This window comes from Molothrus aeneus, chromosome 13, assembly GCF_037042795.1.
Source record: "Molothrus aeneus isolate 106 chromosome 13, BPBGC_Maene_1.0, whole genome shotgun sequence".
Taxonomy (NCBI): domain Eukaryota; kingdom Metazoa; phylum Chordata; class Aves; order Passeriformes; family Icteridae; genus Molothrus; species Molothrus aeneus.
This window is the reverse complement of record NC_089658.1, coordinates 3141262-3167969: the sequence shown is the minus strand read 5'-3', so window position 1 is coordinate 3167969 and position 26708 is coordinate 3141262. Positions and strand designations below refer to the sequence as shown.

Here is a 26708-nt window from a genome sequence, read left to right as displayed (position 1 = left end):
AATCTTGTATCCCAAATCCTGGATCCCAAACCCCAAATCCCGGATCCCAAACCCCAGATCCCAAATCTCAGATCCAAAATCCCCGATCCCAAATCCTGGATTCCAGATCCCAAACCCCAAATCTTGTATCCCAAATCCTGGATCCCCAAACCCAAACCCCGAACCTTGGATCCCAAATCCCGGATCCCAAATCCCCAAATCCCAAATCCCATATTCCGAGCGCTGGATCCCAAATCCCGGATCCCAAATCCCAAATCCCGAACCCCGCCAGTGTCACGGGCGGTGTCGCCGCCGCCAGGGGGCGCCAGCAGCCCGCGCTGGAGCAGCCAATCCCGGGAAAACCCGGGAATTTTTGGGATCGGGATTTCTCGGGATAGCGGGACCGGGGAATCCCAAACTCCCGGCTGGAATTGGGGAATCGCCTCCGTCCCGACATTCCCAGCGGGAATTCCACACGTTCCAGAAGGTTCTGGGGCTCCGGAAGGTTCTGATCCCAGCACCGGGGCAGGAGAAATTCCCAGATCCAGGGGGTGGAGAGGATTCCCAAATCCCCAGTGTCAAATCCCTAAACCCCAAATCCCCAGTCCAAATCTGAAATCCCAAATCCCCAAATCCTCAAATCCTTAAATCCCCAATCTGAAATCCCAAACCCCAAATCCCAAATTCCTGAATCCCCAATCCCAAATTCCCAAATCCCCAATCCCAGATTCCCAGTCTGAAATCCCAAATCCAAATCTCAAATCCCCAAATTCCAAATCCTCAAATCCCCAATTCCAGATCCCCAATTCCACATCCCCAAATCTGAAATCCCAAATCCCCGAGTCCAGTCCAACACCTGCACAGAACAAATCCCATTGTCCAGGGGCTCCAGAAGATCCCGATCCCATGGGAATTCCCATCCTTTCCCCCCACAGGTAATGGGAATGAATTCCTGGGACATTCCCAAACCGGGATATTCTGGGAAGACTGGAATTCCCTCCTGATGGAATCGGGGCTTAGAGGGACTCCAAATCCATGGAATTTTCCCCCCAAAATTGGGAAATTGGGTGAGAAAATGATCCAGGATGGGATTTTTTTTTTTGGAGCCCCATCCCAAAGCTCCCAAATCCTGAATTCCAGAGCATCCCCGAATTCCCAACCCCAGACAGAGGAAATCTGGAGCAGCTCTGGATTTTCTGAAGCTGCAGAGTCAGGTCCAGGTAATTCCAGATTTAAAATCCCAGGAAAAGCAGGAATGGGAAAAAGGTGGGAAACTGAACTGACCTTCCCATCAAAATAGGAAGGGGAATGGGAAAAAATGAGAAAAATCAGGATTGGTTTGGGAATTAGAGCTGGGGGGGATCCCAGTAAATCCTGGATGAGCCTGGAAAAATGTGGAGGAAAATTCCCTGCAGGAATTTATTCTGGGGATCAAATTTCCAGTTTTTCCTTGGAAAATTCCAAGGAATTACAATAAAAACCGAGGCAGGAGGGTGAGGGAGGGAAATCAGGGAATGGGAATAGAATCATCCCCATCTTCCCATTGTCTTCCATGGAATTCCCATGGGAAAAGCTCCACCCAGACGGGAATCCTTGGATTCTCCAAGGATGAGCTTTTGCCAGATTTTCTCCCTGGACCCCGGAAGGATTTTTTGGGATGTGCTCCCACTCCAACCATTTTTAGGGATTTTTATCCCTGAGGCCGAACTGAAATTCCCTGGATTCACCTTGGGATGGAAGATGGAAAAAGCAGGATCTGGGAGCAGCCGGAATTCCTTTGGATTCCCCACTGGGGTATCTCCTCTTCCCAAAACCATTCCATGGATTTTATCCCTGGATCTGCATTTCCGTTCTTCCCATAAATCCCTGTCCTGGTATTCCCCCAAATCCCTGTCCTGGTATCCCTGTGGGTTTTTGGGATGAGAACATGGAATTCACTTCCTGGGATGTCCCCATTGTCACAAGGTGGGAATTACAGAAGGAGATTCCCACTGGGAATTCCAACCCTTCCCAGGCCTGACATCACCTTGGGAAAGGCCATTCCTATAAATCCCTGAAGTCCGGGGACAGAGCCCTGTTGTGACCTGGATGGATATTCCCAGATGGATTCTGGGTTCGGAGTGAATCCTTCCCAGGCTGGGATCCCACTCCATCCATCCATCCATCCATCCATCCATCCATCCATCCATCCATCCATCCATCATCCATCCATCCATCCATCCATCCATCCATCCATCCATCCATCCATCCATCCATGGATCCATCCATCCATCATCCATCCATCCATCCATCCATCCATCCATCCATCCATCCATCATCCATCCATCCATCCATCCATCATCCATCCATCCATCCATCCATCCATCCATCCATCCATCCATCATCCATCCATCCATCCATCCATCCATCCATCCATCCATCCATCATCCATCCATCCATCATCCATCCATCCATCCATCCATCCATCCATCCTTCATCCATCCATGGATCCATCCATCCATCCATCATCCATCCATCCATCATCCATCCATCCATCCATCCATCCATCCATCCATCCATCCATCATCCATCCATCCATCCATCCATCCATCCATCATCCATCCATCCATCCATCCATCCATCCATCCATCCATCCATCCATCATCCATCCATCCATCCATCCATCCATCCATCATCCATCCATCATCCATCCATCCATCCATCCATCATCCATCATCCATCCATCCATCATCCATCCATCATCCATCATCCATCCATCCATCCATCCATCCATCCATCCATGGATCCATCCATCCATCATCCATCCATCCATCCATCCATCCATCCATCCATCCATCCATCCATCCATCCATCATCCATCCATCCATCCATCCATCCATCCATCATCCATCCATCCATCCATCCATCATCCATCCATCCATCCATCCATCCATCATCCATCCATCCATCATCCATCCATCCATCCATCCATCCATCCATCCATCCATCCATCCATCATCCATCCATCCATCCATCCATCCATCCATCCATCCATCCATCATCCATCATCCATCCATCCATCCATCCATCCATCCATCCATCCATCCATCCATCATCCATCATCCATCCATCCATCCATCCATGGATGTTTCTCTTTCTTAGGATTGCTCTCCCCCATCCCAGCTGGGTTTTTCCTGAATCCCACAAAAACCATCATCCCCAAATCCCCGTAGAGAGGAGGCAGGGGGAGCATCTTTGAAGAAAGGAGGAAAAAGCAGGAAAAGGGAGACACATCCCAAAGGAACGTCCCCAGTGCTGCCTCAGTTTCCCGAGATCCTATTCCCACTCCATCCCCTCTCCATCCCCGCTCCATCCTCTGTCTATTCTCACTCCATCCTCTCTCCATCCCCACTCCATCCTCTCTCCATCCCCACTCCATCCTCTCTCCATCCCCTCTCCATCCTCTCTCCATCCCCTCTCCATCCCCTCTCCATCCCCTCTCCATTCCCGCTCCATCCCCTCTCCGTTCCCGCCCCGTTCCCGCTCCGTTCCCGCTCCCGGTGCCTTTAATTCCCGTTTTCCCGGCGCAGGCCCGGCCCCTCCGGTGACACAGCAGCGCCGGCGCGGGGCCGGGCGGAGCGCGGCGAGGCTGTGGCCGGAGCGGGGCCGGGCCGGGCCCTCCGCCGCTCATGGCCCTGCCCGGGGCCCGCTCCGCCCGCCCGGAGCCCGGGGAGAGCCCGGCCCTGAGCCCGCAGCGCCGCCGGTGCGTCCGGGGGAGCCCCGGGAGAGGGGCACGGGGGGTCCGGGCGTGCGGGACCGCGGGGAGGCTCCGGTGCGTCCCGGGGGAGCGGGAGCGGGGATGGGGGCACCGGGGGAGGCTCCGCCCGCCCCGAGCACGGGGACAGCCCGGCCCTGCCGAGCCCGCAGCGCCGCCGGGGCGTCCCGAGGGTCCCGGAGAGGGGAACCGTGGAGAGGGGATTCGGGAATTGGGGAATGGGAATGCGGGATCTGGGGATGGAGGATGCAGGGAGCGGGAACCGGGAATGGGGAACCGGGGATGGAGGAACCGGGGATGGAGGAACCGGGGACGGAGGATTCGGGAACCGGGGATGGAGGAACCAGGAACGGAGGATTCAGGAATAGGGGATGGAAGATGTGGGAACAGGGGATGGAGGAACCGGGGATGGAGGAACCGGGGATGGAGGGTGGCGGGAATAGGAAATGAAGGCTCCCGGGATGGAGGAACCGGGGATGGAGGATTCGGGAATAGGGAATGGAGGAACCGGGGATGGAGGAACCGGGGATGGAGGACGCGGGAATAGGGAATGTAGGCTCCGGGGATGGAGGATTCGGGAATAGGGAATGAAGGCTCCGGGGATGGAGGAACTGGGGATGGAGGCTCGGGGAATGGAGGATGAGAGCGGCGGGGACAGACGCAGGGGGATGCGGGGAGCGGGAATGGGGAATCCGGGAAGAGGGGATGGAGGATGAGAGCGGCGGGGCTGGAGGATTCGGGAATAGGGGATGGAGGATTCGGGAATGGAGAATTCAGGAACCGGGGCTGGAGGATTTGGGAACCGGGAATTGAGAATTCGGGAACCGGGGCTGGAGGATTTGGGAACTGGGAATTGAGAATTCGGGAACCGGGAATTGAGAATTCGGGAACCGGGGCTGGAGGATTTGGGAACTGGGAATTGAGAATTCGGGAACCGGGGCTGGAGGATTTGGGAACTGGGAATTGGGAATTCGGGAACCGGGAATTGAGAATTCGGGAACCGGGGCTGGAGGATTCGGAGAGCGGGGCTGGCAGCTGCGGATACCGGCACCCTCCATCCCCGGAGCCCTGGAGGACGCGGGGACCGGGGCTGGGGGTGCCGGTACCGGGAATGGGGGGTGCCGGTACAGAGAATAAGGGATGCCGGTACAGAGAATAAGGGATGCCGGTACCGGGGATGGGAGATGCCGGTACCGGGGATGGGAGATGCCGGTACCGGCGAGGGAAACGCGGCCCTACCGGCTCCCCCCTCCCCGTGCGCACCCCGAACCGGCTCCCCCCGCCCCGCCCCGCTCCCCCCGCGCCGTTCCCGGTTCCCGGGGGGCTCTCGGGGGCACGGCGCGTTCTCCCCCCGCCGCGGCCGGGGCGGGGCCGGGATCCGGACGGGGGGGATGGCGGCGGGAAGGGCTCCGGGAGGGGCCCCGGGGCCGCTGCAACCCCCCTGTGGGGCTGTCCCCGCCGGTAACGTGTCCCCCCCGCGACAGCGAGCGGAGCAGAGCGGCCCCGGCCCCCGCGGAAAAGCCCTGAGGGAGGCGGGAGCCGGCGGCGAGGAGGAGGAGGAGGAGGAGGAGGAGGGGGAGGAAGCGAGGGAAGGAGCCAGGGGAAAACAGGAGCGGGAAGAGCTCGGAGCGGAGCCCGGGAGCGGCCGGAGCGCGCCGGTGAGTGCGGAGCGTCCCCGTGTCCCCCGGGGTGTCCTGTCCGTGTCCCTGTGTCCCTCTGTCCCTGCGTGTGTCCCTCTGTCCCCCTGGGTGTCTCTCTGTCCCTCCGGGTGTCCCCCTCTCCCTGTGCGTGTCCCTCTGTCCCCCTGCCTGTCCCTGTCCGTGTCCCCCTGTCCCTCTGGGTGTCCATCCCCGCGAGGCCCCACCGTGCCCAGGCTCAGCCTGAGGGACGCTGAGGGAGGCCACAGGGGGGGTGACATTCCAGCGACATTCCTAGCAACATTCCCAGGCCCCATCCTTCCCCCCATAAACTGGGGGAAGGAGCGGCCAGAGCCCTTCCCAAGGATCTTCCCGGCCCTTGTCCCTCTGTCCCCGCAGGAGGACAGCCGGACACCCCCGCAGCCAACACCGGACCCGCCACCCCTCGTCGGCGACACCGCGCCTCCCTTTCCCGCTGGAATTCCGCTTCCCGGCAAACCCCATCCTCTCCTCCTCCTCCTCCTCCTCCTGCTCCGGCTGCCACCGGCGGTGTCACCGCAGGGCCACCAGCGGAGTGTCCCCGCATGGTGCAGCCGTGAGCGGCGGCGTTAAGATGGTGAGAGCTGCCCGGGCCGGGCCGGGCGGGGAGCAGCGGCATGGACACCGGCCCGGCCGCCTAGGGAACGATGGACTCGCGGAGCCGCCGGGATGCGCAGCGCACGGAGCGGCCCGGCCCCGGCACCGGCACCGGCAGCGCCAACACCGGCACCGGCACCGGCAGCGGCCCTAGCGAGGGCGAGGGAGAGCGGGAGCGCATCCGCGGCCGCATGAGGATGGTGATCGGGCAGCTCGAGGGCATCCTGCGGGAGCTCAAGGAGGTGGCCAAGGAGCTCCGCGAGGTGGGGAAATCCCGGGATAACGCTGAGCATGAAAAGGGAAGGGGTTGGAGCGTGTTTGGCCGTTCCTGGCTCGGGATGGGGCAGCGGCGGGGGGGATTTCCCTGAGGTGGATTTCCAAAAAAAAGAAGGAAATTCGGGAGTCCCTCTCCAAAAGACAGGAGGAAATTCGGGTGTCCCTCTCCAAAAGACAGGAGGAAATTCGGATCTCCCTGAGCTGGATTTCCAAAAGAGAGGAGGAAATTTGGAAGTCCCTGAGATGGATTTTCAAAAGAGAGGAGGAAATTCAGCTGTCTCTAGGCTGGCTTTCCAAAAAAGAGGAGGAAATTTGGGCGTCCCTGAGCTGGATTTCCAAAAGAGAGGAGGAAATTTGGAGACCCTGAGGTGGATTTCCAAAAAGAGGGAGGAAATTTGGGAGCTCCTGAAGTGGATTTCCATAAAAAGGAAGAAATTCGTATCTCCCTGGGCTGAATTCCCATAAGAGAGGAGGAAATTTGTCAGAGAGGAGGAAATTTAGATGTCCCTGAGGTGGATTTCGAAAAGAGAGGAGGAAATTCAGGAGTTCCTGAGGTGAATTTCCAAAAAAAAGGAGGAAATTCGGATCTCCCTGGGCTGGATTTCCAGAAGAGAGGAGGAAATTTGAGTGTCAGAGAAGAGGAAATGTGGATGTCCCTGAGGTGAATTTCCAAAAGAGAGGAGGAATTTCAGGCGTTCCTCATTGGTGGCTCCAAGGTGAGGCGGATTGAGGTCCCCTCAGGGCCACCAAAGTGTCCTGGATTTGTGACATTGGGGTGTCCCCATGGAGGATTTGGGAATGTCCATCCCAGTGTCCATCTCTGCTCAGGGCCACCAAAGTGTCCTGGCAGTTGTGGCATTGGGGTGTCCCCATGGAGCCACCATGGAACCTTTGGAATGTCCCTGGCTGGTGGCTCTGAGCCAAGGTGGGATCATGGATTGGGCCCACTCAGGGCCACCAAAGTGTCCTGAACTTGTGACATCCTGATTTTCCCAGTCTCCCTCCTTCCTTCCCATCCCTTTGCATCCAGAATCATTCCCGGGCGTTCTGTGCTGGGGAAAACGATGATTAAAATCCTTGGATGGAAAAATCCAGTTCAAATCCCCCAAAAATTCCCATGGGAAGGGCCCATCCTGTCTGGAATCTCAGGAATGGGATCAAAGGGGTTCCCTCCCAGCCTTTTCCCTGGAAAAATCCTGATGGTGATTCTCCTTGGGAATAAATCCCCTAATAATGCTGAGATCAATAGGGGATTAACTGGGAATGCTCGGGAAGGTCCAGGGATTGTTATCCCAAAAATAACAGCTTGGGGAGAGGGTTGGGAATTATTTAGGAGCAGTGTTTTGGGGAATTTTGGGAGCTGGATTTGGGGGATTTTGGAAATAGCTTTGGGGATTTTGGGGAGCAGTGTTTTGGTGGATTTGGGAGCTGGGTTTGTGGGATTTTAGGAGCAGTTTTGGGGAGATTTTGGGAGAAGTTTTGGGGGGATTTTGGGCATAGTTTTGGTGGAATCCAGGCCTGGATCTCTCCATCCTGGCCTTGGATTGACTTCCAAATCCTCTTCCCAAATCCCTGTGGTGATGGAGGGGCCATCAGATCCCATCCTTTGATCCCATTGGAATTCAAACCCTTGATCCCATCAGATCCCATCCCTTTGATCACATTGGATCCCACCAAATCCCATAGTTTGATCCCACTGGATCTCAAACTATTGATCCTATCAGATCCCATCCCTAGGATCCCATCAGATCCCTTCTTTTGATCCCATTGGATCCCATCCATTGAATCCCATCAGATCCCATCCCTTTGATCCCAATATCTCAACCTTCTGACCCCATCAGATCCCATCCCTTGGATCCCACCGGATCCCACCCTTCTGATCCCAGCCCAAAATCCAGGATCTGGAGCCACCAATCCCAACTCCCAGCTTGGCCTACAGCCAAAATTCCCAAAATCCCATAAAAACAAGGATGGGGCTCCAGCTGTCCCACAACTGCCTGAGCTGGGTGGGAACATCCAGATAGGATTGAATTGGGAAGCTCCTGGGAATTCCCCCCAGTTCCTTGGGAACATCCCTAGGGATTCAACCCAAACCTCCTCCCCTGTTTATGTGGGGAAAAATCCCCTGTGATTCCCTGGGGGATAAATCCCACCAATTCCCTGGGAATATCTCCAGGGATTCATCCCAAACACCCTCATGTGCTTGAAGGGAAAAATTCCCCCCAAAATCCCTCATCCCAAACCTCCTCCCCTGCTTGTGGAGGACGAATCCTTCCCAGTTTCCTGGGAATTTGTCCCCTACAAGTAGGAAACTGGGTTTAGGATGAATCCCTGGGGATGTTCCCAGGGAACTGGGAAAGGATTTTCCCCCCTATAAACAGGGGAGGACATTTGGGGTGAATCCCTGGGAATATTCCTGGGAAATCGGGGGAATTTTTCCCCCTCCAAGCTGGAAAAGCTCTGCCAGCCTTGGTGAGGGAGGAAAAGAGGGGGAGCAAATCCCAAATCCTTCTTTCCGTGTTAATCCCCCGCGGGAGCCGAGTGTCATCGGGGGATTTAACCCCTGGCTTAAAATAGGGAATGATCCTAAAAATAGCCTGGAGTGACACTAATCCTGTGATGGGGACAGCCAAAAGTGACACCAATCCTGGGATGGGGACGGGACTGGGATTGGGATGGGGACAGCTGTGACTGACATCAATCCCAGGATGGGGACAGGATTGGGATTTGTCTGGAATGGGGACAGCCGTGACACCAGTCCTGGGATGGGGCTGGTATTAGGATTGGGATGGGGACAGGACTGGGATGGGGACAGGACTGGGATGGGGACAGGGTTGGGATGGGGACAGTGACAAGTGACACCAGTCTTGGGATGGGGACGGGACTGGGAAGGCAATGGCCATGAGTGGCACCAATAATGGCTGATTTGGATTGGGATTGGGATACACTTCCTGCTGTCCCTGCTCGATCCCGGTCCCTTCGGTGAGACTGGGAAGGGACCTCAGGTGACAGGGACACGCTGGCCCTGTCCCAGAGCTGAAATTCCTGTTGGGAACAGAGGGGATCCTGTTCCAGCAGAACCATTTGGTAACGGGATATTCCCAAAGATTCCCAGCCTCCTTCCCAATTTTTCCTTGTCCCAAAAATAAAGAGGTCAGAAAATACCTTTTTTTACTCTCTTTCGCAAGTTTAGCCCTTCCTTTCCCAGAAAAGAAGAAAAAATAAAAGGGAAAGGGGTCTGGAAAGGGAAAAAGGAGTTTTCCTGATTTCCAGGCATCCCTGGGGATATTCCCAACAAGCTTCAAAGCCAAAGCTTGAGTGATGGAGGGATCCCTCTATCTCTGGAAGTTTTGGGGTGGGAAAACAACACAGAAATCCAAGGGGAGGAGTTGGGACCATCCATCCATCCATCCATCCATCCATCCATCCATCCATCCATCCATCCATCCTTCATCCATCCATGGATCCATCCATCCATCATCCATCCATCCTTCATCCATCCATCCATCCATCCATCCATCCATCCATGGATCCATCCATGGATCCATCCATCCATCCATCCATCCATCCATCCATCCATCCATCCTTCATCCATCCATGGATCCATCCATCCATCATCCATCCATCCTTCATCCATCCATCCATCCATCCATCCATCCATCCATGGATCCATCCATGGATCCATCCATCCATCCATCCATCCATCCATCCATCCATCCATCCATCCATCCATCATCCATCCATCCATCCTTCGATCCATCCATGGATCCATCCATCCATCCATCCATCCATCCATCCCGTGTCCATCTCTCTCTCCGCAGGTCGTGTCCCAGATTGACCGCCTGACGTCGGACTTCGCTCTGGACCTGGAGCCGGACGCTTGGACTCCGGCCACGGCCAGCAGCACGTCCAGCAGCGACCGGGGCGGCGCCAGCCTTGAGCTGGGCCCGCTGGACTTCGCCGCCTCCGACATCCTCTCGGACAGCTGGGAATTCTGCTCCTTCCTGGACGCCTCCACGCCCTCCGACCCCGGCGACTGCCCGGAGCCCCCGCGGCCGCCGCCGGCCCGGCTGATGAACGGGGGGGTCCCCGTGGCCAATGGCCCCCGTGGGGGTGGGGGGACCCCGGATTCCTCCAGCGAGGAATGTTTTGGGAGTGCCACTGTTCCCAAAATCCCGGCCCAGCGGCCGGCGGGGACGCGGGAACGCGTCCGCTTCAGTGACAAGGTGCTCTACCACGCCCTGTGCTGCGACGACGACGGTGACGCCGATGACGGTGCCGACATTCCCGACGATCCCGCCAGGAAGGGGCCTCGGGAGCAGCTTCCAAGGAACCCGGGCGTGATCCCGATCCGCAGGGCCACGAGGAACAGCAGCACCCAGACCGTGGCCGATAAGAGCACGCAGACGTTGCTGCCGTACGTCCCAGCCAGGCAGAGAATTCCCAACAAAAACTGAGCCCGGATCCGGGTTTGGAAAGGGTTTGGGGGAGGGGGAAAATCCCTGGGAAAGGGGCTGGAAAAGATCTATATATAAATATAAATATATATTTCAATAAATCCGTACTCCTCATAAACGCCGAGTGAGAAGGTGGCAACAAATATCCCAATATCGCCGTATCCCAGTATCTCAATATCCTGATATTCCAATATCCTGACGGTTTTCCAGGCTCAGGGAATTTTAAATGATTTTTTTTTACTGGATCGAAGGAGCTCAATAAATCATCCAGCACAGAGAAATTCCATCATGACACGGATGTGCCAGGAGGGGCCAGCCTCCATTCTGGAGGGCAGGAATGGGGCACAGATTGGAATGTGGGAATGCTGGAGGGGTGGCAGGATCAGGGAGGAGGAATTTCCCTTCTCTGGGATGTGTTATCCCTGTTTGGTTTAGGGAAAATCAGCGGGGTCGGACATTTCTGGCTGAGGGGATTTGGGAGGGCTCCAGGATGTCACTGGAATTTCAGTGGAATATCATTCCCAACTCCAAGAGGAACAACAAGGGGGTCACCAAAACCCCCAGGAATGAGGACCTGTCTTTGGGAACTCCTTCCCCCTGAATTCCCAACTTTTCCGGCAGAAATATCCCTGACCTCGAGTCCTGCATCTGTCTGAAAAAAGTCCCGCTTTTCCTGAGCTCCCTAATCCTGCTTTTCCACATCCAAATGCTGATTTTTCAGGGAAAGAAATCAGGTCCTGCTTGGAAACGAAGGAATCTAGAGCTCCAAATCCACCCTGGGCGTTTTTCCGAGGTATCCAAAGGGGTCGGACCAGCAGCTGTTCCCAGGACAATGTTCCCGTGTCCTTCCCGCCAGCGCCTCATCCCGCAGGGACACGTTTCCATCCCAGAGCATTCCTGGCACGAGGCTTTTCCAAGATTTTTTTGAGCCAAAAACACCACCTCAGCTCCTGATGGTCAATCCAGGTGGGAAGAGCTGCATTGCCGAGCAGCTTTGGGGTGGGGAGCAGCTGGGACTGACCATCCATCCATCATCCATCCCAGTGTCATCCCAGAGCCAGGACTGCAGGATATGCAGAATTCCTCTCAATCCGACCCCAGTCCAAGCAGGGTGAAACGAGCTTTTCCCCCAAATGCTGCTGGATCTGACATTTTATTTTTCGGGACTGCTGGGGAGGAGCAGCCTGGGACCATCCTGCGTTCCCACAGGAATATCCCACACTCTGTCCCGATGCCAGGGATGGACACGGTGCTCCCAGGGAGCTCTGTTATCCCGGCCACCTCCAGGACACCAGGCATGGGTGGGCAGAGCCTGGAGCGCTGTCCTGGCAGGGACCGGGCTTGGCACATCCCCAGCTACCAGCAGGATCTGGGAACAGGGACCATGACGAGGACACGGCCGGGAGAGCCTTGCGGGCGACTGTTGTCTACGGGAGGGTGGCTGTCCCCAATGGCCCCACAGCTGGCCTCGATGTCCCCATGGCTGGCCACGATGGCCCCACGGCTGGCCCTGATGGCACCGCAGTTGTCCCCAATGGCCCTGTGGCCAGCCAAGATAGCCCCACCCCACTGGCCCTCATGTCCCCAAGGCCAGACCCATTGGCCCCACAGCTGGCCCTGATGGCCCCACAGCTGGCCCTGATGGCCCCATGGCTGGCCCTGATGGCCCCACAGCTGGTCCCGATGGCCCCACGGCTGGTCCCGATGGCCCCACGGCTGGCCACAATGGCCCTGTGGGGGCTTCCCACAGCCCTTGGAAGCTCCTGGGCTCCAGGGATCACGAGGAGTGGGTAAAGAGGGGATCTGAGGGCGTGGCCACATGGGTGTGGCTGTAAGGGGCGGAGCCACTTTTCATTCAGGCCGGATATCAAATCCCAGGATGGAGCCACCATCTATCCCTCTCCATCCCAGCCTGAGGCCGGCACGCTTCTCCCGGGCTGGATTTTGGGAATGTTCTCCCACCAGGATGCTGAGCTCAGGGAAGGACAACCAAAAACCATCCCCCACAGGGGATTCAGGAAGGGCTTTGGGAAGGATCCCCTGGGAATTCCCAGCCTATGGGGAAGGATTCCCCAGGAATTCCCACCCCATCTTGCCAGCGGGATTTAATTTAGGAGCAAGCTCAGGCATCCCTCTGGGATTTTCCTCCTCATGATGGGGCTCCAACAGGCCCTGGAAATCTTTTCCTCTGGGAATCCCAACCCTTACACCGTTCCCAGCCAAACCCCGTAGAGCACACGGAGCTGGGAGGGATCGACCAACACGGTCCCAAATTTATTTGTCAAGGCACGAGAAACCCTCCAGATCCCGGATTTTAAAGGACTCCACCCAAGGAGCCCTCAGGGACTTCCCGTGCTCCGGGACAGCAGCACTCAGGGTGTCCCCACGTCCCCAACAGTGCTGGGGGGACCCTGGGACGCACCCGGAGCCCCCAGTCCCACGGGAATGACGAGCTCAGGATGTCCCCAGAGGCGTCCCCACAGCAGGACCTCACCCGGCCAGCGGGTGCCCCCTTCCCAAAAACGCCCCGGGATCATTCCTGGTGGGACAAACCCCTCCGGGATCCAGCGGTTAAGGCCAGGACAAGTCCAGAGGGAGTCGGGGAGCGGGAAAAGGAGCGCGGGGAAGGGGCTCCTGGAGCCCCCCGCGCCCCAGCCACCATTCCCGAGGCTCCGGGCTTGGAAAGGGCAGGGAAAGGCGCCCGGGGCAGCACCAGAGTAGGGAACGGGGAATGTCCCCCTGGGATGGACACGCAGAGGGACACAGGGACACCGGGCAGATCCTCACCCCGCCTTTCCCGGGAAGGACGGGAGGCGGGGAACGGGAATGGGGTGGGGCAGGCGGCAGCTTCGGGTCCACCCTCCAGGACACCCCGGGGGTGTCACCGCCCAGAAGTGTCACCACCTCGGGGGTGTCACCGCCCAGGGGTGTCACCGGTCTGGAGGTGTCACTGCCCCGGGGGTGTCACCGGCCTGGAGGTGTCACTGCCCCGGGGGTGTCACCACCCCAGGGTTGTCACTGGCTCGGAGGTGTCACCACCTCGGGGGTGTCACTGCCCAGAGGGGGTGTCACCGACCCCGGGGTGTTGCTGTCCCGGGGGTGTCACCGGCCTGGAGGTGTCACCGCCCCGGGGGTGTCACCGGCCTGGAGGTGTCACCGCCCCGGGGGTGTCGCCGCTGGCTCGGGGACAGGCGGGCGGGGCCGGGGCTGCCGTCAATCGATCTCCTGCTCCCGACCTGGGCGGGGGAAAGGGAATTGAGAGGGAAAACATGGAACTGCCGGCACGGGGAAGGGAACTGCCGGGATGGGATTGATAAATCAACAGATTAATGAACTAATGAACTAATAAATCAATAGAGTAATGAAATAATGGATTAATGGATTAATGGATTAATGGATTATCAAATCAATAAATCAACAAATAAATGAATTGATAAATGAATAAATAAATTGATAAATTAATACATTAATGGATTAATGGATTATTGGGGCCGCAGCTTGGAAAACTCTGGATCCTTTTCCAACCCCAGCAATTCCCATCATGCCAGAAAATCCATGGAAACCCCAAAAAACCCCCAAATTCCTTCCAGGGTTGGGTGTGGGGAGGCTTTTCCCCATCCAGAGTGGCCAGGAAAAGAAGGGATGCAGGAGCCACTGGATGCCAGGAGAAAATGGGAAAAACTGGGGAAAATCATGAAAAACTGGGAAATGGGGAAATGGAAAACCATAATCTGGGAAAAGCTGATAGAAAACCCATGAGAAAACGAAAATAGGGGGGGGGGGAAATACCCCTTGAAACCTGACAAATGTTTCCCATGCAGATTTTAGGGAGAAAATAGGAATTATCCCGGATTTGCCAGAAATATCCACTCACCCTCTCTGCTCTCAGTGTTTTCCAGCAGCTGCAGAGCTGGAAAAAGAGAAAAACATCTTGTTATCAATCCTATCCCATTCCCAAAGGAAACGGCCCCAAAATCCCATTTTTGGGGGATAAACCCCAAAAGCGACCCCATTCCCAATTTCCCTACAGAATTCCCAGGGTTTGGTCCTGTGCCCGTGGATAAAGGGAATCCCCAGGAACATCATGGAGCTGCTGGATGCTGGGCAATTATGGAATTGGGAGGTTTGATTTGGGAATTCTGACATTTTATTAAGGAATTCTGTCATTAATTAAAGAATGGGAGGTTTTATTTGGGAATTGTGAGATTTTATTAAGGAATTGGGAGGTTTTATTACAGAATTCTGTCCTTTCATTAAGGAAATGGGAGATTTTATTCAGGAATTGGGAGATTTTATTAAGGAATGGGGAGATTTTATTAAGGAGTTGGGAGGTTTTATTTGGGAATTTGGAGGCTTTATTCGGGATTTTGAAGGTTTTTTTAAGGAATGGAGAGGTTTTATTTGGGTATTGGGAGATTTTATTAAGGAGTTGGGAGGTTTATTAAGGAACTGGGAGATTTTATTATGGAATTCTGTCATTTTATTAAGGAATTGGGAGGTTTGATTTGGGAGTTGGGAGATTTTATTAAAGTATTGGGAAGTTTATTAAGGAATGAGAAGGTTTTATTATGGAATGAGGAGGTTTATTAAGGAATAGGGAGGTTTTATTTGGGAATGGGGAGGTTTATCCAGGATCAGGAGTGTCAGAAAATCGGGAATAGGGAAGGGGCCACCCCGAACCAGGATGGGGCACCCACCTGTCTTGGGCTCCTCCCCCTCCTCATCCCGCTCCTCTGGCCCTGGAAAACAAGGATCCCGAGGTGGGAACCCCATTCCTGGGATTCTGGGGGTGCCCCTTGGAGCATCCTGGCCTTTCCAGGCCACCACATTCCCAAAAATCCCAACGGGAAAAGCCCCAGCTCCAAGGGACAGCCATGGGTTTGGCACAGCTAAAAACCACCTGGAGAGGGATCCCTGGATCCCCCAAAATTTGGGATACCCCAGACTGGGAGGCTCTTCCCTCCCTCCAGCACCCACCAGGACCCCAGGAAGTTCCCATCCCCTGCTGCTGTTCCTGGGAGCAAAATCCATGGAAAAATCCCATGGAAAAAGGAAATTCCCAAGAGAAACTGGGAGCAAAACCCATGGGGAAAAAACATGGGAAAAAGGTCATTCCCAAGGGAAACTGGGAGTAAATCCATGAAAAAATCCATGGAAAAAAGGTCTTCCCAAGAGAAACGGGGAGCAAATCCATGGAAAAAATCCATGATAAAAATGTCATTTCCAAGAGAAACTGGGAGCAAAATCCATGGGAAAAAAACATGGAAAAAAGGTCATTCCCAAGAGAAACAGGGAGCAAAATCCATGGAAAAAATCTGTGGAAAAAAGGTAATTCCCAAGAGAAAGTGGGAGCAAAATCCATGAAAAAAAGGCATTCCCAAGGGAAACTGGGAGCAAAATCCATGGAAAAAAAATATGGAAAAAAGGTCATTTCCAAGAGAAACTGGGAGCAAATCCATGGAAAAAAGGTAATTCCTAATAGAAACTTGGAGCATTTTTTTCCAAAATCCATTAAAAAAAAAACATTGAAAAAAGGTCATTCCCAAGAGAAACAGGGAGAAAAAATCCATGGAAAAAAGGTCATTCTTGAGGGAAACTGGGGGCAAACCCATGGAAAAAAGGTCATTCCCAATAGAAACTGGGAGCAAAATCCATGATAAAAAGACATGGGGAAAAGATCATTCCCAAGAGAAACAGGGAGCAAAAACCATGGAAAAAACCATGGGAAAAGGCAATTCCTGAGGGAAACTGGGAGCAAAATTCATAGGAAAAAAACCATGGAAAAAAGGCAATTCCCAATAGAAACTGGAAAAAAAAATCCATGGACAAAACCCATGGATAAAAGGTCATTCCTGAGGGTGGCAGAGCCATTCTGGGAGCTTTTTGGGAACAAATCCCCTGTGGTGCAAACACCACCCCATAAAACTGTGGAATATGACCCGAAATGGGAGAAGGCATCAGAGGTGTCCCAGCCATGGGAAAAGGGGACACGCGTGGCAGTGCCACCCCCTGGTGTCCCTCCGGTGCCATCCGTCCCCTCCCGGCCTTTCCCGGGATTCACCTGCGCGCTCCTCGTCCTCCCGGCAGCTCTCCCGGATCTTCTGGTGGCACACGAAGGCCAGGACGCCCAGCAGGGCCACCACGCACACGGCCAGGGCCACTGTCACCCACAGGGCCACCGCCGGGAATGCCAGGGGCTGGCCTTGCGGGGAGGGACGGAAAAGGGCCTGGATCAGCACCCGGGAATGGCAGCGGGACCCCATACCCAGGGTGACCCCACATCCGGAGGGACCCCATACCCAGGGTGACCCCATATCCGGAGTGACCCCATATCCAGGGTGACCCCACATCCGGGGTGATCCCACATCAGGGGTGATCCCATATCCGGGGTGATCCCACAACCAGGATGATCCCACCCCCGGGGTGATCCCCAATCTGGGGTGACCCCATATCCAGGGTGATCCCGTATCCAGGGTGATCCCATATCCAGGATGATCCCACACCCAGGGTGATCCCTCATCTGGGGTGATCCCATATCCAGGATGACCCCATATCTGGGGTGATCCAACACCCAGGATGCCCCAAAACCCAGGATGATCCAACTTTGAGGGTGATCCCACATCCAGGATGATCCAGGGTGACCCCACATCCAGGCTGGATCACAACCCAGCCCCAGGAACTGCTTCCTGGGGGCATGGAATGTCCCCGTGGAAGACTTAAGTGTCACCTGCTGCCACCCCCTGCCATGGCAGTGCCACCTCCCACTGTCCCAGGCTGCTCCAAGCTCTGTCCCACCTAGCCTGGGATCCAGGGACAGCCACAGTGCTCTGGGAATGCCAGCCCAGCCAGGAATCCCTTCCCAAGCTCTGGGTGGCTTTGGGTGGCAGTGCCACCTCACCCAGCCCTCCTGGGTGGCCCCCGGTCACCTTCCCCAGCCATGCTGGGTGCCCCCATGGTCACCTCCCCCAGCCTTCCTGGGTGCCTATGGGTGACACTGTCACCACGGCCACCTGCCCCACTGTCCCCTGAGTGGCTTTGGGTGCCAGTGTCACCTCCCCCAGCCCCTCCTGGCTGGCTCTGGGTGACAGTGCCACCTCCTCCAGCGGCTCTGGCTGTCAGTGTCACCTCCCCCAGTGCTTCCTGGCTGGCTCTGGGTGACAGTGCCACCTCCCCCAGCTCCTCCTGGCAGGCTCTGCACAGCAGTGCCACCATGGTCACCTCTCCAGCCCCTCCTAGCTGGCTTTGCATGGCACTGCCACCTCCCCCAACTATCTCAGCTGGCTTTGGCTACCACTGTCACCTCCCCCAGCCCTCCTGGGTGGCTCTGGGTGGCAGTGCCACCTCCCCCAGCCCCTCCAAGCTGGCTCTGGGTGGCAGTGCCACCTCCCCCAGACCTCCTGGCAGACTCTGGGTGGCAGTGCCACATCTCCCACCCCTCCTGGATGGCTTTGGCTGCCACTGCCACCTCCCCCAGCCCCTTCTGGCTGGCTTTGGGTGGCAGTGCCACCTCTCCTGGCTGGCTCTGGGTGGCAGTGTCCCCTCCTCAGCCCCTCCTGGCTGTCTCTGTGTGGCAGTGCCACTATGGTCACCTTGTCAGCCCCTCCTGGCAGGCTCTGGGTGGCAGTGTCCCCTCCCCAGCCCGGGCTCACCCGTGATGGTGACAGAGGCGTGGCCCTGCTGGCGCAGCGCGGCGTTGAGCACCAGGCACGAGTAGGTGACGCTGGGCTCCACCAGCACGCGCAGGACGCTGTGCACCTCGAAGAGCCCCTCCTCGTTGGCCACCTGCCACGTGGTGACGTTGGCAGTCAGGTTGGCACCCCGGCTGTCCTGCCACAGCACGCTGGCCTCGGGGTAGCCGCGGGACGCGTGGCACGTCACCTCGGCCACGTCGCCCGGCTTCAGGTCCTTGCTGGGCTCCAGGTGCACGCTGGGCTTGGAGTAGGGAGCTGTGGGGACAGGGGGGGACAGCAGTGAGGGCTGGGAACAGGAGTGGGGCCAGCCAGGATTGGGATGGGAATTTGCAGCTGCCGGGATTGGGATCTTCCAGCTGCCAAATCCATCCTCAGCTGAGGGTCACTGATGGCCAAGGTGGCCCTTCAGCCAGGAACCTCGGCAGGGCATGGATCACACTGCCCAGGGAACATTTTGGGGAGGTGCTGTGGGGGCCAGGCAGGGACCAGAGTAGGGATTGGGATGGGGATCCCTACCCAGCCAGGATTGGGATGGGAACTTGCGGCTGTCAGGATTGGGATCTTCCAGCTGCCAAACCCATCCTCAGCTGAGGAGTTCAGCAGGGCACAGATCACACTGCCCAGGGAATATTTTGGGAACAAGGAGGGACTGAAGTGAGGATTGGGATGGGGAGCTTGGCCAGCCCCATCAGGATGGGCTCTTCCAGCTGCTAAACCCATCCTCAGCTGAGGGTCACTGATGGCTGGCCAAAATGGCCCCTCTCTGTCACTCCCCCAGAAACATTTTGGGGAGGACCTGTGGGGGACAAGAAGGAATTGGAGAGAGGATTGGGATGGGGAGCTGGGCCAGCCCTGAGATGGGGCTAAACCCATCCTCAGCTGAGGGTCACTGCCAGCTGAGGCAGCCCCTCAGCCAGGAGCCTCAGCAGGGCATGGATCACACTGCCCAGGGAACATTTTGGGGACAAGGGGGGGACTGGTGTAAGGATTGGGATGGGGAGCTGGACCAGCCAGGATTGGGAGGGGATCTTGCAGCTGCCGGGATTGAGATCTTCCAGCTGCCAAACCCATCCTCAGCTGAGGGTCACTGCCAGCTGAGGCAGCCCCTCAGCCAGGAGCCTCAGCAGGGCACGGATCACACTGCCCAGGGAACATTTTGGGGACAAGGGGGCACCAGAGTGAGGACTGGGATGGGGAGCTGGACCAGCCAGGATTGGGATCTTCCAGCTGCCAAACCCATCCTCAGCTGAGGGTCACTGCTGGCCAAGGTGGTCCTGCAGCCAGGAGCCTCAGCAGGGCACGGATTGCACTGCCCAGGGAACATTTTGGGGCGGCACAGCCACCACTCCCCATCTCCAGGGGCTCTCACCTGCCACCTGCAGCGCGACGGCGGCGCTGTCGTAGTCGCGCACGCGCACGAAGCAGGTGAAGCTGCCCTCGTCGGCGATGCGCACGCGGCGCAGCAGCAGGGACACGTTGCCCCGCTGCAGCTGGTCGTAGAAGAGCGCCGTGCGGTTGGCGTAGCCGCGGCCCTGGTCCTGCAGCCGGTCCTGGCCGCCGGAGAATTCGTGCACCACGCGCTTGGTGTCCGTCAGCTGCCAGATGAGGCTCAGCTCGGCCACGCTGAAGTTGGCCTCGGGAGAGAAGGAGCACAGCAGGGTGGCGTCGTGGCCAAACAGGGCCACCACGGGCTCCTCCGGCACCTGGATCTCCATGGCGCCTGCGGGAGGGGATGGGGACAAGCTGTGACAGCTGCAGGAGAACTTCCTGATGTGGGATTCTGCACCTGGATGGTGGCTGAGAAAATTGACGGATGCCCGTGGGAGGGACATGTGGGCTGGTGGCTGTCCCCAGGACTGTCCCCAGCTATGCCACCCTGCTGGAAGGGGGACAGTCCCACATCCAGCACCAAACTGGGGCACCTACAGCTGCCAGGAGCAGCCAGGAGCACCAAAACATGGATAACATCCAAGCAATGCCCATGGGAGGGACACATGGGCAGGTGGCATCTCAGGACTGTCCCCAGCTATGCCACCTTGCTAGAAGGGGGACAGTCCCATATCCAGCACCAAACTGGGGCACCTACAGCTGCCAGGAGAAGCCAGGAGCAGCCATGGGCACCCAAACCTGCTCAAGGGCACAGAGCCCAGGTTGTCCCCACAGGGACAGGACGGCTGGTGGCAGTGCTGGGGACACAAGTCCCCAGGAGGAGCCAGCCCTGGCCAGGCTGGCAGCGCTAGGTGGCACCAGTGCTCCAGCACGGTGCCAGCTGGGGTGGCACAGCACGATTCCAGCTCATCCCAGTGCCCTGGCAGGATTCCAGCTCATCCCAATAACAAGGCAAGGGAAGGGATAACAATGAATACCAGGAGCCAGCCTGGCTGGAACTGAGGTGGCACTGCCAACTGCTCTCCTCGGAAGGGGGATCCGCCAGGACTGAGTGACCCCGGTGGGAAGGAGCTGTCCCCTGCCAGGAGCTGTCCCCTGCCAGGAGGTGCCACCCAAGGCTGTCACCCCATGGAGCACAAATCCAGGAGAAACACCCAGTGGGAGATGCCAGCTCAGGGCACGGCTCTGTCGGGACATGGGGGGCACTGGGGACATCTCCTGCGGGGTGGTGCCACCAGCCCCACTCACCTGCCAGGCCGAGTGCCAGGATGAGCAGCGGGAAGGGCATTCTTGGCATGGGAAAGGCCAGGATGAGAAAGCAGGAGCGCGAATCCTGGTGGGGAGGATCCTCTCTGGGAACCCAGAGCTGAGGGAAAACACAAGGAAAGGCTGGGATGGTGCTGGGATGGAGGGACAGAGCAAGGGAAGGGAACAGGCTGGGGATCCCACGGCATTCCCAGGGATCCCACACCAACCATTCCTAGGGATCCCAGGGCATTCCCAGGGATCCTACACCAGCCATTCCCAGGGATCCCATGGTATTCCCAGGGATCCCACACCAGCCATTCCCAGGGATCCCATGGTATTCCCAGGGATCCCATGGTATTCCCAGGGATCCCACACCAGCCATTCCCAGGGATCCCACGGCATTCCCAGGGATCCCACTGCAGCCCTTCCCCAGGATCGCAGGGCAGCCATTCCCAGGGATCGCACTGCAGCCATTCCCAGGGATCCTGGGGATCCCACACCAGCCAATCCTGGGGAGCAGCACCCCATCAGACACCACCCCCAGGAAGGGGTTCAGCTTCAGCCTGGCACAGCCAGAGGCATTGCTGCATTCCTGGCACTGACGGAGCCAGCTGTGCCCCAGGGAAGCCATGTGAGCCCCTTCCCTTCCCTTCCCTTCCCTTCCCTTCCCTTCCCTTCCCTTCCCTTCCCTTCCCTTCCCTTCCCTTCCCTTCCCTTCCCTTCCCTTCCCTTCCCTTCCCTTCCCTTCCCTTCCCTTCCCTTCCCTTCCCTTCCCTTCCCTTCCCTTCCCTTCCCTTCCCTTCCCTTCCCTTCCCTTCCCTTCCCTTCCCTTTTCATCTTTCCCAGCTGTTCCCTGCATTGCTGGCCCGCTCAAGCCCCGTGCTCCAAGAGGAGCTCCCAGGGGCCGGGATTTCGCTCCAAGCCCAACGGGAGCAGCTCCAAGGGACAGGGCTGCGGATTCCCGGCAGCTCCGGGGCAGCAGCGAGGCTCATCCCTGCCCACAGAAGCTCCAGGATGTGTGCCCGGAGCAGGGGAGTTAAAGCGGAGATGGAGGCACAGAAGGTGAGGGCAGAGTGCCCGGCCCCGCTGGATTCCCGAGGAGCCGCAGCGTGACCCGAACCAGCTCCGGGCAGCGGCGCCACTGCAGGGCCCTCCCTGTCCCCTGCCGGGTCCCACTGTGTCCCCTCCCTGTCCCCTGCCGGGTCCCACTGTGTCCCCTCCCTGTCCCCTCTCCGGTCCCACTGTGTCCCCTCCCCGGGTCCCACTGTGTCCCTTCCCTGTCCCCTGCCGGGTCCCACTGTGTCCCCTCCCCGGGCCATGCCAGCCCATCCCAGGGTCCCGCTGGGATCTGTAGGGTCCTGTGCCTGTGGGGTCACGGCACTGCCACATCTGTAGGGTCACGGCACTGTCCCTCCCTGTGCCAGCTCATCCCAGGGTCCCGCTGTGTCTCCTCCCTGTCCCATCCCATCCCAGAGTCCCCCTGTATCCTGTTCCCTGTCCCAGCACATCCCAGTGTCCCTGCTGCGTCCTGTCCCTGTCCCCTCCCTGTGCCATCCCATCCCAGGGTCCCACTCCATCCCCTCTCTGTCCCATCCCATCCCATGGTGTCGTTGTGTCCCCTCCGTGTCCCCTCCCTGTCCCAGCCCATTCCAGGGTCCCTGCCCAGAGCCCCTGGCATTGGCACCCCCCCCCCCCGCCGTGGGGTCATGGCACTGCCACCCCTGTGGCTCCCACGGAGAAACTGAGGCAGAAAGAGGGGAAAAAGGTCCAGGGAATGGGGGAAACTGGGGCACAAAGAGGAAACTGAGGTATGGGGGAAACTGAGGCACAGGGAATGGGGAAACTGACACACAAGTGGGAAACGGGCACAGGGGGAAACTGGGGCATAGGGAATGGGGGAAACTGAGGCACAAGGGGAAAAGTGGGGCACAGGGAATGGGGGAAACTGAGGCACAAGGGGGGAAACAGACACAGGGAATGGAGGAAATTGAGGCACAGGGAATGGAAGAAACTGAGACATAAGAGGAAACTGAGGCTCAAGGGGAAACTGGTGCACAGGGAATGGGGGAAACTGAGGCACAGGGAATAAGGAAACTGAGGTAAAAGGAGGGGAACTGAGGCACAAGGGGAAACTGAGGCCCATTTCTACGCCAAGAGCCCTAAGAATGCTTCCCCTCTCCTTCCCTCCTGAGCATGAGGCAAAACGAACAATTCAGGATTTTTCCCACCCCCTGTCCCAAACTTTTCCCAACCAAACCCATCCCAGGGAGCCAGGAAGGAGGGAAAAGGCGATGGGGGGAGAGGGAAACCCCAACTCATCCCCCTTGGAACCCTTCCCTTTTCCTGGGGACATTGAACAAATCCTCTCTTCCCTACAGTTCTGCCAGGCTGGCTCAGGGGGTCACAGGAAGGTGACACCCGTGTCCCCAACCCTCCTGCTGCCACCACCGTGCTGTGACTCAGTTTCCCCAAGCCTGGTGTGGGACCCCCAAGACCTCAAGTGGGGATAGAAGGAATCCCACAAAACTTCCCTCCAGAAAGCCCAGGGATAATTCAATCCCCCAGAACCACACCTCACCCGTTCCCTGTTTTTTTTATAATCCCAAATTATCCCCCGGGTCCAGGGAAAAGTCCTTGCCTCCCACTGACCATTTGCAAGCCCCAAGGAAACTGTTAACCCTTTCAGTGCTTCAATCCTCACTCGAGTGAGAGAAAGGAACAAGATGTAAAAGAACAACATGAAGACATGGATGAAAAAGAAGTCCCAGATGGGAGGAATGAGGAGATGCCTTAATTTAAGGGTTAAAATCCTCTTGTAAGCTATGGAAAAAATACTCTTTTTCCCTATAACACATGAAAGTATAGGGAGATGAAGGGTTCAAATTAATATTGAGAAAAGGCCTCCATATTAAAGTAAGCAGAAGTTTAAACAGAGAAAAAGAAAAGAGTGATGAGACCCTGTGCCCCCAGGAAGGAAAAGAAACAGATCTCTGTTCCCAGAGATGAAGATCATTTTAGAGATAGATAATGAGAACTTTTACCTTTAAACAGCTCATCTTTAAAACAATACCCCACAAGTGAGCACAACCCATAAACAAGATGTGGGAAGGCTTGTAGGAAATAATAGGGGCTTCAGGATAACAAATAATAAATTTTCAGGTAATAAATTTCCCCAGGCAGCTGTTATTTGTAAAAGAACCATGAGAGAACTCACAAAAAATTCTCCATAACATCAACAAGAAAGACTTCTCTCCTTAAGTGAACTAAAGAAAGATCATTTTAGAAGTAATAAACTAAATAAAAATGTAATTTTTGGGGTGCCTGGGTCAGGCCCCCCTCTGTCCCTCTCCTCGAGCCAAGAGCCAGGCTCTGCTCAGGACTATTTTTAGGTCCTGCTCAAGTTGTGGGCGTGCAGCAGCAACGCCTCACGTGGGACTCTGTGGGGATGGGGTGTGGAAAGATGGGACACAGCAACCAAATCCCATCGGGGGTTCAGGGTGGGGTGTTTGGGGCTAGGAAGGGACGAGGATTCAGGGTGACACCTGGCAGGAGGAAGGGATGAGGATTTGGGGTGATACTGGGAGGTAGAAGGGATTTGGGGTGCAATACTGGGAAGGAGAAAGAGATGAGGATTTGGGGTGCAATACCAGGAGGAGGAAGGAATGAGGATTTGGGGTGATACTGGGAAGGAGGAAGGGATGAAGATTTGGGGTGCAATATGTGACAGAAGGAAGGGACAAAGATTTGGGGTACAATACTGGGAAGGAGGAAGGGATTTGGGGTGATACTGGGAGGAGGAAGGGATGAGAATTTGGGGTGCAATACTTGACAGAAGGAAGGGACACGGATTTGGGGTGTAATACTGGGAAGGAGGAAGGGATTTGGGGTGATACTGGGAGGAGGAAGAGATGAAGATTTGGGGTGCAATACTTGGCAGAAGGAAGGGACAGGGACTCGGGGTGATCCTTGCCGGGAGGAAGGGACAGGGACTCGGGGTGATCCTGGCCGGGAGGAAGGGATTGCGAGTCGGGATGCCCCAGTGGGCCGGAGGAAGGCTGGGCAGGCTCTCCCTTGTCTCGGCGGGGAAAAAGGGAACCAGCGCTTCCTCCCGGCACCGCGGGCCGCCTTCAGCCCCGCGTACCCAATAGGGCGCTTCCAGTGGGATTCCCGAGCATCCCGGGGTGCCACCCACCCCTGCCTGCGCCCCGGGGACCGGGGGGACCCCCGCAGCCCCCCAACCCCCGCGGGGCTCCCCGAACCCCCCGGGGGAGCCCCATTCATTCCTCCCTCCCTCCTTCCCTCCCTTCTTTCTCCCCCCGTCCGCCCGGAACCCCGCCCGAGCGGAGCGCGGCCCGCGGGAGGGGCAGCGGAGCGGGGCGGCCCCGCAGCTCCCTCGGGCTGGGCCGGCCCCGCTGCGGCCGCACCCGGAGCCCCCGAGCCCCCCGGAGCCCCCGCACTCACCGGGCCCGCGGCGGAGGCAGCGCGGGCGGCGGGCGGCGGCCCCGGCACGATTGGCTGGGAGCGCTTCCTGCCGGGAACGGGCGGGAGGAGCCTGGAGCGGGACACGGAGCCAGGGGAATGGGGAGCCGGGAATGGGGACAGGGAGCCAGGGGATTGGGGAGCCGGGAATGGAGATTGGGGAACCGGCAGAGGGACATGGAGCCAGGGGATTGGGGAGCCCGGAATGGGACACAGAGCCAGGGGATTGGGGAGCCGGGAATGGGGATTGGGGAGCTGGGAGAGGGACACGGAGGCAGGGGAATGGGGAGCCGGGAATGGGACACGGAGCCAGGGGATTGGGGAGCCGGGAATGGGACACAGAGCCAGGGGATTGGGGAGCCGGGAATGGGGATTGGGGAGCCAGGGGATTGGGGAGCCGGGAATGGGGATTGGGGAGCCGGGAATGGGGATTGGGGAACCAGGGGATTGGGGAGCCGGGAATGGGGATTGGGGAGCCAGGGGATTGGGGAGCCGGGAATGGGAATTGGGGAGCCAGGGGATTGGGGAGCCAGGGGATTGGGGAGCCGGGAGAGGGACACGGAGCCAGGGGAATGGGGAGTCGGGAATGGGGATTGGGGAGCAGTGAGCTGGGGATTGGGGTGCCTGGGATTTTGAGATCTCAAAGTCAGGATGAGGTACATGGAACTGGGGATTTTGGGGATCTGAAATTTGGGATGAGATACACAGAACCAGGGATTTTGGAAATCTCAGAGTCAGGATGAGGTGCACACAACCAGAGATTTTGGAGATCTCAAATTCGGGATTTTAGAGATCCCAGATTCATGATGAGGTGCATGGAATGGGGATTTTGGTGATCTCAGATTCAGGATGAGGTGCATGGAACCAGAGATTTTGGAGATCTCAAAGTCAGGATTTTGGAGATCTCAGATTCAGGATGAGGTGCATGGAACCAGGGATTTTGGAGATCTCAAATTCGGGATTTTGGAGACCCCAGATTCATGATGAGGTGCATGGAATGGGGATTTTGGTGATCTCAGATTTGGGATGAGATACAAGGAACCAGAGATTTTGGAGATCTGAAATTCAGGATTTTGGAGATCTCAGATTCAGGATGAGGAGATCTCAAAGTCAGGATGGGCTGCACGGAATGAGGGATTTTGGTGATCTCAGATTTGGGATG

General features: G+C 57.2%; 2 protein-coding genes across 3 annotated transcripts; one reads left to right on the top strand and one right to left on the bottom strand.

The window, feature by feature from the left end:
* Positions 1–3611: 3611 nt before the first annotated feature.
* On the top strand, positions 3612–10857 carry INSYN1 (inhibitory synaptic factor 1). Its single transcript, XM_066558969.1, has 4 exons — positions 3612–3721; positions 5218–5391; positions 5770–6269; positions 10104–10857. The coding sequence occupies exons 3-4, from the start codon at positions 6057–6059 to the stop codon at positions 10737–10739; spliced, it is 849 nt and encodes a 282-aa protein (XP_066415066.1). The 5' UTR covers positions 3612–3721; positions 5218–5391; positions 5770–6056; the 3' UTR covers positions 10740–10857.
* A 2126-nt stretch (positions 10858–12983) lies between these two features.
* On the bottom strand, positions 12984–25586 carry CD276 (CD276 molecule). 2 transcript variants are annotated; one of them, XM_066558967.1, is made up of 8 exons: positions 25529–25586; positions 21068–21185; positions 19800–20150; positions 18389–18685; positions 16801–16941; positions 15437–15478; positions 14614–14649; positions 12984–13975 (listed from the first exon to the last, which is right to left on the bottom strand). In XM_066558967.1, the coding sequence occupies exons 2-8, from the start codon at positions 21114–21116 to the stop codon at positions 13953–13955; spliced, it is 939 nt and encodes a 312-aa protein (XP_066415064.1). In that variant the 5' UTR covers positions 21117–21185; positions 25529–25586; the 3' UTR covers positions 12984–13952. The 2 variants fall into 2 exon arrangements, with proteins under 2 accessions (XP_066415064.1, XP_066415065.1); XM_066558968.1 differs by lacking the exon at positions 15437–15478.
* Between the last annotated feature and the right edge of the window lie 1122 nt (positions 25587–26708).

Bases quoted from the DNA above. Each gene is read 5' to 3' on its own strand.
- INSYN1 (XM_066558969.1), top strand. From the start codon at position 6,057: ATGGACTCGCGGAGCCGCCGGGATGCGCAGCGCACGGAGCGGCCCGGC. The intron at 6,270-10,103 runs GTGGGGAAATCC...CTCTCTCCGCAG, and splicing joins TGGCCAAGGAGCTCCGCGAG to GTCGTGTCCCAGATTGACCG.
- CD276 (XM_066558967.1), bottom strand. From the start codon at position 21,116: ATGCCAAGAATGCCCTTCCCGCTGCTCATCCTGGCACTCGGCCTGGCA. The intron at 20,151-21,067 runs GTGAGTGGGGCT...CCCCTCCCGCAG, and splicing joins CCTGGCACTCGGCCTGGCAG to GCGCCATGGAGATCCAGGTG. The intron at 14,650-15,436 runs GTGGGTGCCCCA...CTCTTTTTCCAG, and splicing joins GGGGGAGGAGCCCAAGACAG to CTCTGCAGCTGCTGGAAAAC.